At 34.7% G+C, this 14,704-nt stretch overlaps 1 protein-coding gene across 1 annotated transcript in view; it reads left to right on the top strand.

Annotated features, from left to right (window-relative positions):
• APCDD1 (APC down-regulated 1) overlaps positions 1-11,331 on the top strand; it is a 53,346-nt gene extending 42,015 nt beyond the window's left edge. The window contains exons 4-5 of the mRNA XM_074274894.1: positions 5,943-6,264; positions 9,240-11,331. Of these exons, the coding sequence (XP_074130995.1) occupies positions 5,943-6,264; positions 9,240-9,691 (774 nt within the window). The 3' untranslated portion in view covers positions 9,692-11,331. The remainder of the gene's footprint in view (positions 1-5,942; positions 6,265-9,239) is intronic.
• Positions 11,332-14,704: the final 3,373 nt, after the last annotated feature.

The raw sequence follows: 14,704 nt of genomic DNA, 5'->3' as shown, positions 1-14,704 counted from the left end.
ATTGTAGGTAGTTAATTAATGTTTGTTGTATTGAATTGAATGGAATAAACAAGCATCAATAGGGTTCCTCTAGGGAGAGAGGAAGGAAGGGAGAGAGGGAAAGGGAGAAATATTGAGGGGGAGAAAGAGAGAAATAAAAAGAGAGACAGAAACAGAGGGAGAGAGAGAGAGTAGAAAAAGTGACAGAAGCAGAGAAACAGAGGTAGACAGAAGGAGAAAGTTTATACTGGGAATATCAAAGAAAATGTTTATTCTATTCTGGGCAAGAGGCTGTTCCAAGTAGTAATCTTTAATGAATATCATTGACTACCCAGAAATAAGTACTATTCAGAACCCAGAAATAAATACTGAAGAAAATGGAAGAAGCCTATAAAATCCCTGTCTTCTAGGGAATGATACTTTTAAATGGCTAGAGACTTTGATAGTGCAATATGTTCTTTCTCATAGGGCTCATAGTCATCTTCCTGATTCTTTCTGTCTTTGTGTCTGCTGATTTAGTGAATTCATTTGTAAAAATGTTTTTATCAACCCTCCTGAGAAGTTACAGAATAATGACCCTAATATAATTAAACCTTGGAAAGAAGTGTCATATAAAACCATGTGTCATTGATATTTACTGGCTTTATGGAATTATAGAGAAACTAGAAATTATAACAGATGAAAAAAGTGCCTTCTCTCCAGAACATTACTCATTTAGAAGATTTGTAATTTCTTTCATTTTTAAAACACAGTTTTTCCCTTAACCAGTTATGTAGGTATTTTTAAAAATTTAAAGTTTCTACAGTTGGTATACCTCAAAGTGATTTTTCTTATCATATAATTAAGGTGTTGCTAAGTACTTCTATGACTTTGGAAACATTAGCAAGTGCTTAATAAAGGCTTACAAGTATTTCATGGGATATAGTGCTGGACCCAGAATCAGAAAGACTTGAATTTGAAGGCCACTCCTCATGCCATCCTTATTGTGGCTAACCTTCTTATCCTGGGGAAGTCACACCTTCATGGAGCCTAGGCTTCTTCATTTGTAAAATGAATGGCAGGACTGCCCTAAGAATTTTATGGCATGGGGCAAATGAAATAATATATTATGCAAATAACTATAGCCATGAAAAGATTTTATAAATATCAATTATTAGTATTATTCTTGAGGAATTCTGGTAAAGCACAGTCTGCTTAGCTAGTTCCACCATGCCAGAAAATCTTGAAGTATTGCCTTGATTATAGAATGGGTTTGTCATCTGAAAACTAGCCCAGTCATGCTTAGAAAGGGTCATCACCATAAGGCTGACCAGCAGGAAATGATTTTTTTTTTTTTTTTTTAACCACAGCAACCATGAAGGCCATCTGCTAGGGATTAGTGAGGTTGGGATTATTCTTGAGGAAGAGATGATATCACCCATTCTTATTGTATTGAGGTATGGTTGATTAAAAAAATAGCAATAAGGAGATTTTTTTCTGGTTTCTCTGCTTTTAAAACCTTCAACTTATCAATGCAAAGAAACCCAAATTTTATATCATCAGTGCCAAGTCCTAGGGAAAGAAGTCAAATCCTTGGCCTTGAAAAAGGACCAAATCTCAAATGAACACTCTATGTCAGAAGAAAAAAAAAACCCTTATAATAGGAAAGAAAGAAAACATAACTTTAGTGTGATACTTAATGAGATTCATTCTGCTTATTAAAAATGGTTATAATTTCCCTTTTCCACTTAGTCATCTGGAAAAGCTAGATATACATACAAAAGCATATTAGAAAAAGGAAATCCTAGGGCTAACATACTGTGCAGTTAACATTTCCTATTTCTATTGGAGCCAATCTCATAGCTCTTTGATCCAAGACAAGGGTAATAGAAATGGGGAAAAAAAAGAAACAAAACTATTTACCCTAAGCACCATAAGTAATAGCTAGGGGAAAAGATGCAAGGGAAGTATGACAAATAAGTTACCTCTTTATAAGAGCATCTATAGTTTTTATTTAATGGCAACTTTATCTTTTTTCCAATGCATAGTTCTGAATTTTAGTATTCAAAAACTCCCCATTGTTGACTGAATAACGTTCAGATGTTTTAGTATTCAAGGCTTTCCACAATCTACCTCTACCACAACTTTTCAGCTTTCTCTAGCATTACTTTGCATTCTATCCTACAGGCAAATTGAACTGCTTTCCATGACTTTGACATATACCATGCTCCTCCAGTTCTGTGTTTTTGCTTGCTCTGCTTCTTCTGACTAGACTGAGCTCTACCTTCATCTCTGCCCCTTGAAATCCTTCTTTCATTGCTATTCAGGAGTCCCTATACCTCTAAAATTCTATAATTTTCTATAATTCCATCAAGAAACTTTGGCTCTCTTTATTGGGTATTTGAAAGTACTATGTGATACCTCTTGTATTGACCCAACTTTTCTCATGGATACTCTGAGGGTACAATGTAGTAGTTCAAGGTTATAAGTGACAGCATATCTTGGGAAGAAGGAATGATCTTTCTTGAATACAGATATTGTCAATAGTCAAGACAAAATTCAAGTGGCTCTTTTCTGAGCTTACCAATTTACACAGCACAACCAGAAGGATATGCTTTTATCAGCAGACATTTGCAGCAAGAAAAATCTTGTCCAGTATGTACAGTAGGATAATTTTCTTAGTCTTTTGCTGGTTGTCATCCAGTATGCATAACCATAAAATCTTTATGCTTACGGGCAAGTAGACAAGAGAAACCACAACTTTAATTGCCAACTCAAGGGTTAAAAAGACTGAATTCTTGCCATGCTCAAAGTTTATCCTGGTGATGATGTATTTATATATTCTGATTAAAGACAGTTCTAATAAACTATGTTCAGGTGTTTTACTGTCCCAATTTAATCACTGTAATTTTCAGACAGCAGCACACAAACCACAGGACACTTCTGCCTTCCTTAGATCACAGCTCCCCAGGCAAACAGTAGGCTAGAAAATACAAACCAGACCCCTGGGTTAACAGCAGAAGCCTCATGCTTTCATCTCACCTTGCTGCAGCCCATTTGATCTTGTTATTTATGAGCCACAAATTATGTTAGCCAAGGGAATGTTCTCTTTCATAAATTGCAGTGCCATACTCATTTAGCAGAAGTAGCAAGTAAATGACTGAGAAGAGATTTCCTCTTCCCTCATTCTATGAAATCAAATAAAGTCTTTTATAGTTGCACTTCCTGATATTAAAAGAATTAAGAAACTAGGAAAATAGCATTTATATAGCATTTTAAAGTCTGAAAAGCTCTTTACATACATGACCTCATTTGATTCTCACAAGAGTTCTGTGTGGTAGAATGCTATTGTTTATCCCCATTTTATAGATAAGGAAACTAAGTCTGAGGGAAGTTAAATCAGGCTTTGAATTAAGGTCTTCTTTACTCCAAATCTAATACAGTATCCAATACACCACTTAGCTACCTAAATAAATGCTTCCCTTACAGAAGCAATGACACTGATATTTAGAGTATCCTTGGGAGGAAAAGAGTGATTGTGTTGAATGTGTGGAATTATCTCTCTCAACCTGCCAAAGAGATCTAGTTTAAGTGTCACTAAGCTAAGCACTCTTTCTCTCTCTTCTCTTCTCTCTCTCTCTCTCTCTCTCTCTCTCTCTCTCTCTCTCTCTCTCTCTCTCTCTCTCTTTCTCTCTTTCTTTCTCTCTCTCTCTGTCTCTCTCTCTTTGTCTCTCTCTTTCTTTCTCTCTTCTCTCTCTCTCTTTCTCTCTCTCTGTTTCTGTCTCTCTCTGTCTCTCTTCTCTCTCTATCTATCTCTCTGTATGTCTCTCTTTGTCTGTCTCTGTCTACCTGTCTCTCTCTTCTTCCTCCCTTTCTCCTTCCTTCTGTTCCTCTTCCCCTTTTCTACCCCTTCATCTCCCTCTCTTTCTCATGTTTGTCCATCTATCTGTTTATATCTCTCTCATACTTTCAACCATGTGCACATTTATCATGCTTTTATCCTTAGCAAGTCCTTTATTATTTGATTTGTCCAAGATTCCTATTGTTTTATGGGGATAGTAAAGACATTCCTCTGCCTATATGTAGGTGAGGGAATTAGTGCTGAAATAAAGAAATCAACTTGCCTATTGTCGCAGCAATAGTTAATGGAAGAAAGCTGGAGCTGGAAACCAAGTCTTCTTACCCTTAACCAATTCTAAGTTAGTTTATATAGATCATGTCTGTCACTCCCCCCAGACCAGATAACAGACATTCATTTCTGCATGTTCCACATGTACATTCCAGTTCATGAGGCTTTGCAGATAAATGTAGAAAATCCTTGCCCAGTGAAGGAAGGTGATGATACTATAAACCAGACACCAGAGAAGAAGATCCTGTTAAAAATATATCTTCTGCTTTCTTCTATTAATTTAATTGCCAACAGAGATAAAAGCAGAATATGAATTGAGAACCTATACAATTTCAAATGTGCCAGACTGATAAAAATAAATGGATGATATGCATGTACTAACATCTTCAATGTTGCCTTCAGACCTTTCTTTCTTTCAGGCATTTTCCTTCCCTCCTTAAAAAAAAAAAAAAAAAATTATGAGGGCAAACAGTTCACATTTTGGTTTTTCCTTGTGTGCTTCTATTATAACATTTGTTTTTAGTTTAGAAATCAATTTTGCATGTGGGTTAGGAGGAGACCTATGTTCAATGTGTATCCATCAGGTTTCCAGGCAGGAAATTTTATTAGGTTCTATAGTTCAACTATTTAGGTTACTCCAAGATTAGCATTTAAAAAGATATTTCATGCAGGATATATCATCTGCAAGAAGCCTTTTCCAGTCTCCCCTAGTACATTCTCTAAGATTACCTCCCTTTTATATCGTATATATTTTATATAGACATAATTCTTTACATACTGTTTTTGTGATTAGAAAGTGGACTCCTTAAGTCAAGGACCATGTTTTTGCTTTTATTTGTATCTCTAGCACTTAGCACACTGCCTGGCACATAAAAAGTACTCAATGAATTCTTCTGGAGGGTTGCCTTCCAGATTAGTCCTCTAGCTGCTTCTCTGAGGACAGTGGAATAATAAGTATGGCTAAAATAGGAAGCCAATGTGGCTTGGTTTAATGGGAAGTACATCATTTGTTGTTGTTTGCAACTTTAGTGCCAACCTCAATTCCTCACTCTTCCTCATCTCAGATATTCCAATCAGTTGCTAAGTCTTGTTGCTTCTGCCTCTACAACATCTCTTCTATCCATTCCCTTTCATTCTAGACTACTACAAGAGTATTCTAATTGGTTTCCCTACCACAGGTCTTTCCCCAGCCTAGTTTATCTTATCTATAGTTGCCAAAATTATGTTCCTAAATCATAAGCCATGTCATATTCTACCTCAATAAGTTTCAGGTGCTCCCTATTATCTCTTAAGGCCAAACAAAGATTCTCTTGTGATTATTTAAAACTCTGGCCTTAATCCATCTTTTTATTTATTATATATATTTATATTTTTATACATTTATTTATTTTATTATATTTTATTATTGTACATTATTCCCCTTCCAAAATTTAGTCTAGCCAAACTTGGTCTTCTCACATATAACTCCCTATCTTCTGATTGTATATCTTTGTACTGTCTGTTCTCCACTTCTAGGAGGTACTCTTACTATCTTTTAGAATTAGTTTCTTTCAAAGCTTATGCCCAAGGCCAACTATTTTTCTGGAAGCCTTTTCTAATCCCCTCAGCTGCTAGTTCCCTAACTCCATTAACTTGTGTGTGTATTTAAATAAAAAACACAGATAACCCTATCTATCTTCTGATATATATGTGTGTATATCAAATTTAAAATCCTGAAGGCAGTGAATGTTTTATTTTCCTTTGTATTTTTAATGTCTAACAGGATGGATGTCAATAGTAAGTTTTAAATAAATGTTAATAAATGATAAGTATTCTTTAATAAGAGTTTTTAACTGGGTTTCTTCTCTGGTTTCAGAATCATGACCACGCCTGTATTGCATGCCGAATCATCTACCGTTCAGATGAACACCATCCTCCAATTTTGCCCCCCAAAGCTGACCTGACCATTGGCCTCCATGGGGAATGGGTGAGCCAGAGGTGTGAAGTACGCCCTGAAGTCCTCTTCCTCACCCGCCACTTCATATTTCATGACAACAACAATACCTGGGAAGGGCATTATTACCACTATTCTGATCCCATCTGTAAGCACCCCACCTTCACTATTTATGCCCAGGGTCGCTATAGCCGTGGAGTACATTCTGCCAGAGTCATGGGAGGCACAGAGTTTGTGTTCAAAGGTAAGATGCCAGTTATGAATTAAAATTTCTGTAAGGATTGAATGATGATGCAAGACTTGACCATTTTTGCTGTGGACTCATATACTACCATATTGAAGCAAGAGACAAGGAGGAACTTTTTCTGTTGGCAAAACCTGTCATGTAATGGTTAGCAGATACCCACTGCTAACAGAGAAGTACCAGCTTTGTATCTTGTTGCCTAATTTTATGGGTTAAGGAATCCTGACTTCTAGTATTCACTTTAACAAGATTCAGAATCCTAGCCTAAAATGCAAGTATCATTGGGAGAGGTAATACCTTTACTTAAATTATCAAAAAAAAAAAAAGTGTAAATGACTAATAACTGATCTTTCTTAAGAGCAAGTTTCATGGAAAAACTCATAAAGGCACTTACTGTTTGAGGGTAAAATGTATAGAAAAAGGGGCTCTCCTCTTGGAGGTATTTTTTATTGCTGTTTTTTGTTTTTTATCTTGGGTACAAATTGGGTTATTAACTTGTTTTATGTTGTGTATCTCTTTGGTAATGTGAGGAATTTTATAGATCTCTTCTCAAAATAATATTGGACTTAAAATTATATTGGGAGGAAATGTTCAATTTTAGTTAGAGGTTAGTGAAAATAAAGATATACTTTTTTCCCCATCCAAATTCACAGACCTTCTGATATCCATTCATGGAGACCTATGAACCCTAGTGGATAACTGTATTAAATGTTGAATTGACTTGGAACTTGAGTACACTAAACAGGGAACACTAATGAAACAGAGGAGGTGTTTACATAATGAAGAAGCTTATAATCACATTTAAGAGTTGTAAGACATTTGGAATATATTTTCAAGAGTAATCATAGGATCTCCTCATATGTTTTAAGAAATATGTGTATACATTTCTGAGATCCTGAGTATACAGATTTACCTAAGATCAAAGGAACATAAAATGGCAAATCTAAAAGTGGAAGGGATTTCATATCATCTGATCCAATGCCTTCATTTTATAATTAAGGAATCTCAAGAGATTTTAACACAGAAAAGTTAAATGACTTTCCCATAGTTACACAGTAGGAGAGCAAAAATTTGAACCCAGATTCTCTGACCCCAAATCCAAGAAGTTTTCCAGTGCATAGCAATACTGATATGGGGAGGATGAAAGATACAGAGTATTTCCAATAAAGATTGCATAACCAAATAATTCTTTTTTTAAAATTTCAATAGCATTTAATTTTCTCAAATATATGAATAGTTTACAACATTCATTTTCAAACAATTTTGTGTTCCAATTTTTCCCTCTTTTCTTTACCTACCCCCTCCCCAAGAACAATAGCGATCTGATATAGATTAAATATGTGCAATCCTTTTAAATATATTTCCATATTTGTCATATTGTAAAAAAAGAAAATCAGACCAAAAAGGAAAAATCCACAAGAAACAAACAAAAACAAACAAAACCAGTAAAAATACCATACTTCCATACACATTCAGTTTCCATAGTTTTCTCTCTGGGTGCAGATGACATTTTCCATCCCAAGTCTATTGGAATTGCCTTGAATCACCTCATTGTTGAGAAAAGTCAAGTTTATCACAGTTAATCATTACATAATCGTTTCATAACCAAATTATTCTGATTAAAATACAGCAAAGACATTTTATCTGAATCTTATTTGCCTGAATAAATCTGAGAAATTTGGGGAACTATATGCAAGATATGTGTTGTAGAAGCAGAGAATCCAAGAGCAAGAAATAATCTTAAAGTTCCTTTTTTCAACTTGTAGAGTGGTTAACTTCTCAGGTGTACCATCTTTGACAAATGGTAATCCAGTTTATTTGAAAACTCTCAAGATTAGGGAATTCACAACCAGTGAAGCCCTTAAACTTTTGGATAGTCTTTCCCTCCACAATTTCTGAATACCATTGTTCCTGGCTTTACTTTTCTAGGGCTAAAAAAAATAATTCTTCTCTCTCTCCCCCTTGAAGATTTTTCAGGTACTTGACAGATAGCTATCTTGTTCCCTGATAAGTTTTCTCCAATTACTTCAAGGTCCCCATTACGTCAAGAGATCCTTACACAGCATGGTTTCCAAGCTCTTCACTGGACATGGTCCAGCATAGCAGGGTTTTGTTTTTTTTTCTCCAATGTGGTACCCCAAACAGCTCACAATACTCTATGTGGTCTGACAAGGGTAGGGTGAAACAGAACTCTCTCCCCCTTGTTCTAGACAGCGCCCTCCCACTAATGTAAGCCAATTTGCCATTAGCTTTTTGCTTACCACATAACAATGTTGGCTTTCATGGTGAGCTTTCAGTTCACGAAAATCTCTATAACTGCAACTCCCCCATCCCTTCCAGCTTTGAGGCTTTATATGAAAAGAGCTAGGATTTTTCTCTTCTAAATCTTTATCTACATTTTGTTTTACTGCCCATAGCCTAATTTCTTTCAGATCCCAGCTTATGGACCTAAATTAATTTACATGGCATGGAGAAGTGATTGATGGTAAATCTATTAAAGACCTCAAAACATCCTATGCCATTAAAAAAAAATACAGTTTCCATCATTACTCTTTAGCAGTCTAATTTTTCAATGTATGAATATTAATTCACATAATATTATGATGTAGAAACATTTTATAAGCCATTATTCTCTAAGGCTGTGAAAATCATAATTAGTAGGGGATGTCTATAGTTGCCAGAACTACCAAAGCCCAGTTTATTGACAAGAAGAAGTTAAATTTACCCAGAGACACATTTAATTCTTTTAGTGTGACTGCCATTCAAAGAAAAAGATTCAGCTAGTGCTACATAAGAAGACTCTGATGGAAGCAGAGGCTGGGATGGAGCCTTTCTTTCTCTCTACTATCCCTTAAAAAAGAAGGAAAACCTCATTGGTATATTATATTGCTAGTATCTGCTTTAGAGGACTTCACTATCATATGCTTGCTTCCCTGGAGTAGTGAACTTTTTCTTTTTATCATCTTCTTCCCTAGTGAATCACATGAAGGTCACCCCCATGGATGCAGCCACAGCCTCTCTCTTAAATGTGTTCAATGGGAATGAATGTGGAGCTGAGGGCTCATGGCAAGTTGGAATTCAGCAGGATGTGACTCACACCAATGGTTGTGTTGCCTTGGGAATTAAACTACCTCACACTGAGTATGAGATCTTCAAAATGGAACAAGATACACGAGGTCGGTACTTACTGTACAACGGCCAGAGACCCAGTGATGGATCCAGTCCTGATCGGCCAGAAAAGAGAGCCACATCTTACCAAATGCCCTTAGTTCAGTGTGCATCTTCAGCTCCCAGACCGGAAGATTTAACAGAGGAGAATACAATAGGTCACTATGGGAATGGAGCACCTAAAAGGAATTTCTCTACTGTACTCTTGACTTTGATTGCATGCCTTTGGACTATTCTACATTGGAATACCTTCAGCTAGATTCCTTTATGCTTTAAAAAATATATATATTTTTATTTTCCAAACTAGAATTCCTTGGGATTTGTGAATTTTCCTTCCCCAAGAAAGGATTTTTATTTCCCTGATGCACTTCAATGCCTAAGAATTGCTTTTCCCCCTCAAACTCCACTCCTAACCCCAGAATCATGAATAGCACTTGTTTGAAGTTTCTACTTTGAACTTCATCCAGTCTGTTCCTTGGCCTGAGTGACTGCACAACAGTAATTGCACTTTAGGACTGCAGATGGTTTGTGGGTAGTAGATTCTTTGGGGGTTGGGATTTTTAAAAATTATATTATTTGGCTGTGTTGGACTTTAGTTGAAAAAGAAAAAAGATCCAGCTACAATTTTCACTGCCATTTTCCTCTTGTCATTTCCTTTCCTATCTCTGAAACTGCCTCTCCTTCAAAATCTAACCATCTTGAATAGCCCTATGCAGTATTGGGTTAGTGCAGGGAGAATGGCGTCTTTTTACTTAAGGAAAATGCTTTGGTGTAGATATGTATATATTCAAAGACACAAGGATTTATCTAAATGATCTTTACAAGTTTTATACTAAGAGAGAATTGAAAGCGTTCCTTTCAGAAGTACTAAATGGAAAATATGTGTAATTAAAATTTCAAAGTAATTTAAACTATTTTTACATGTAATTTTTTTAAACTTTTAAAGAATACACTTACTGGAGCATATGTGGCATAGTTCTCTGTTCATGGTTGATAAAGTCAAAAGGAATCTTTGAGGTCAATTTAGTCTAACTCATTACTGTGATTTTGTTGTAATATTAGGTTTGTTCTTGTTTCTGTGCTCTGTACAATCAGGCAACTTGCTGGAATCAGTATGTAAAAAGCAATGCCATGATAAATCAGAGGATAAACTGTAATGTATCTGATATGTGTAGGTGCTGCAAAGTACCACATGAATGCTGATAATATGGTCCTTTTCTTAATATGCAATTTTCTTTTCTTAAAATTTTCACCTTGACTTGTATGACATTTTGTTACAGGTAAGAAGAAATATCTAGATTTGCAGTATCTCTCCTCCCATCAAAATTACATTTTTAGAAGAAATATTTGTTAGGAAAGGTCCTGCTTGCTTTTCAGAGAAGATGTAAAAATCAGTATCCTGTGGGATTTGTAGCATCCCTTTCATGACATATGTATCTTGGCTTTTGTATTAAGTCTTATTGTCATAAGGACTTAACTGGGAGACAGGTAACTAGACTAACCCTCCTAATCAGTAATTGACTTAGTTATCCATCATAAGTCAGTCTCTCCATTCCTCACTCTAACCTTATGCAAAATAGAAAATAACATTTCTGCCCCATTTCTCTCCCACTGAGACACTGGATGGATTTAATGTCTGTAATGTGCTTTGGATTTTTGGAAAGGGATCTGTATTAACACCAAGTATTTTTAAGAATATTTTAAGAATGAAAAAGAAATGAAACAGTTGACAACTGAAGATCTAGATTTAAAAGAATGCTTGTAGAAGGCAAAAAATCAGTCAGGGTTAAAACATTATTCTATTTAATATTAAAACTAAATGCCAGTAATATTGTTTGTGATTTAAAATTTTAAGGATCATGTGAGTGTATACTATTAAATAAATGTATTTCAATTATATTTATAATCATGAAGATTATTAAGATCATGTATTCAGCATAAAAATACTAACTTGATCAATCAAATTTACTTCCTAGTGAAAAGAACTGGAAAAGTGTTAATACTCCTGTAAAATTTCTTTTATCTATGAAGCCGTCTAACAAATGGAGTAATCATTTCATCCTTATAAATCACAACAAATCATATGAAATATATAATATTTACTACCATGGGCCATATCAGCAATTTAATCATGGAAGTAACAGGCTAATAGCTATTGAAATTAGAGACTCTAACTCATAAGTCTGGAAAATTGTTTCCCTATTAAATACTTGCATTTTTTAGAAAAATGTGTGAATATTTATATAATTTATTTTTAAAGTTGCAAGTATGGCAAGATATGTGTGTGTATATATATGCACATATGTGTGTGCATGTATTTCTATACAAAAATTAATACATGCAAACACATGTCTTATTAATGAGAACAAAACTGAATCCATATGGATATAGGTCCTCCCTTCATCATTAATGTAATTTATTTAAAATTATAATCATAATAACACATTTATATAGTTCAGGTACAATGATGGGTTTCTTAGTTGTTAATTGCAACATATATATGTGTATATATACATATATATTTTTGGACTTAATTGTGTTTTACAAATTTAGATTTAAAATCCAGTTGGTGTAGGATCATATAGCCCCTTTTTATCTCTTATTTTATACAATTCTTGTCCATGTCTTTCTGTAAATTATATACAGAGGATATACTTGACATATTGGAAGCTTTCCTCTTGTATTTTATATTTTGTGGGCACCAATATAGTCTACATTTTCCACTCCTTTTAGTCTTGATATATAACTGGACTGCTTTCATCCAAGATATGCCTGGCCATATAACATGTATTTTATTCCATGAATGGAGCACAGACTATCTTATTATAGTTTACTTATACCCATCATATGTCTTCTTTTTGCCCTTTGGGTTGCTTGTAATTTTGAATATATTAAAGTCATGATGTTTTATGAGTCTTAGCCATACAGCATCACCAAGAGAATATTGTTATTAAAGATAAAAATGTTTTCTGGTTGCAAACTACTTGAGATCATTAAAAGCACTGAGGAATTTCTCAAATATAATATAAGTCATTCACTTACTCAGTTCAGCATTCAGTTTATTTTTCATTGGCAATATCCAACCAATAATTCAATCAACAAGTATTGAGTAAGTACTCACAGGCACTGTCCAAAATATACATGTTGGTGGATTAAGTTAGTGGGTTTCTGTTCAGTTAAATATCATTTTCTTGGCATTGTTCATTTTTTATTCTCTTTGTTTTCCTGTGGTAGACAATGTCTTTTGAATTTCTGTGGATTTCACTGAAGAAGTTTAGTAGGTTATGGAGGCTTAATTCAATTAATACAATGGGATCTGTGAATAAGAACATTTAAAGAAAACTTTCATTAATTCACTTTTGCTTGAACTCTGCACAGGACATCTTCCATGCTATAATCAAACATTTTAAATGAGCTATATCTTGCTGTTTTATGACTGGCTTAATATTGAATTGTTGATCAAAGTGATCTCCTTAGTCACATACTTTTACAATATATTGCAGAAGGTGATTCTTTCACTGAGAAAGATCTTATCAATGATGGTTGAATTTTGTCCTACCAAGTGAATAAAGTTTTCTAAATGTTAATGTCCTGCACCAAATTACCCAGACATACTGTTAAGTATCCTACCATTCTTGAAAGAATATGACTATAATATTCAGGAAAAGTCCACACTGAAGAATTTTTAATGACTTTAAGATGGTCTTTCTTATAAAAGTTATAATGATATTCTGCTCCAAACTTTCAACTTATATTCCCTCCAAAGCAGAAAAAAAGGTGCTAGCCAGGCTCATTAGGAGATAAGGAAGGGGATATTTTGCCCCAAGAGTATAGGAGAAAGAAGTGTGACTCTGGCCATAATGAATATTTCTATGCCAGAAACCCTCTTCTTATAACTCTCAGCACATATTATACCTCAGCTCTCTCTGTGTGTTGAGGAGGTGATTCCATTGCCAGGCTTTTATCTTTTGAGTCAGTTTCAGTATCATGTGTTTTCACATAGTGTCACAAGTGACTTGAATTAGGAAGTTTTCCTTTTCTAGATCCTAGCCTTGGAAAGAATAACTCGATCCAATAATGGTCTTAAAAAGTTGCTCAAAAAGTAGGTAAGTGATATTTATAGAATCTGAACTTCAAACTGAACCTCCTAGAGTAGTGATCATAGGGCTCCTAAAAGTCAAAGAATACCTATGTCCAAATTCCTTGCAAATTAAGCAAGCAGTAATTATACATGCATTATAAGAGCCATTATCTACATGAATAATATATTCAGAGATATTCTAAGAATGATTTGCACATTGGCTAAAAATCCTGGTTTACCTAACAAGAGTGCACCAGCTCCCCATGGAAATAGGGTGAAATACTGGCATGTACCAACACCTAATCCAGAAATCAATAAATGGCATCAAAGTTGCCAAGTCAGGACAATTTCATCAAAAGAAATTATTTTCCACTTGAGTTGTGATGGAGTCTTCCAAGCCCTCCACAGGTATTGCTGGTATTTTTGCTATACCTGATTTCCTAAAGGTCTCAAATAGCTTTATCTATTTAAGCTAAATGTAGTAGCCATGGACAAATGAAAAAAAAATGGCCAGATGCCTTTCATTTCTAATTTCATAAGGAAAAACATTCTTTCCTCAACATCAAAGAGATTGTTTGACCTTTATATATGTTCTTCATAGACACAATTGTGATTCTTTAAAATCCTGTGGTACTACAGCTTGGTCTATCTCACTTGGAAAATAGATGGGTCAGTTTAATAGCATTTAGCCATAGATTGAATAAACTCTAGTAATGAAGCTTACCATCCTATTCCCATTACTGTCACCACTCTTTATTCTCTCTTCTAACATCATCCTATTTTCCGGATACTTATGTGAACAGGGATACTCTACCAAAGGGACAAATTTAGAGTAATTTTGGTCTACAACTTCATCAATTAAGCCATAATCATGTCAATACTTTTAACAAGAGTACCTAGCAGTCCAAGAGAAACCAAACTCTAGACTCAGAACATCATGGAGGCAATAAGGCTATTACTTGGCATTAAGACTTAGAATTTTAAACTAGACCAAAAATGTATTTCTCTTCTCTGGCAAGAATAAATTAAGATAAATGATTTCCAGGAGAAGGACTTTCCACATTTGTATTCTTAAGCATCAGCAGAGTGTCTATTGAGTTACCTTTCATTCTGCTATGACTAGTATGCCTCAACCTTGCAAACTGAATCAATCCTGCAAAGGAATAAAGTCTCAGGAATTTTGGCAATGGG

This window comes from Sminthopsis crassicaudata, chromosome 1, assembly GCF_048593235.1.
Source record: "Sminthopsis crassicaudata isolate SCR6 chromosome 1, ASM4859323v1, whole genome shotgun sequence".
In the NCBI taxonomy this organism is placed as follows: Eukaryota; Metazoa; Chordata; class Mammalia; order Dasyuromorphia; family Dasyuridae; genus Sminthopsis; species Sminthopsis crassicaudata.
Note: the sequence above shows the minus strand (reverse complement) of the source record. Positions and strands in the feature narration are given on the sequence as shown.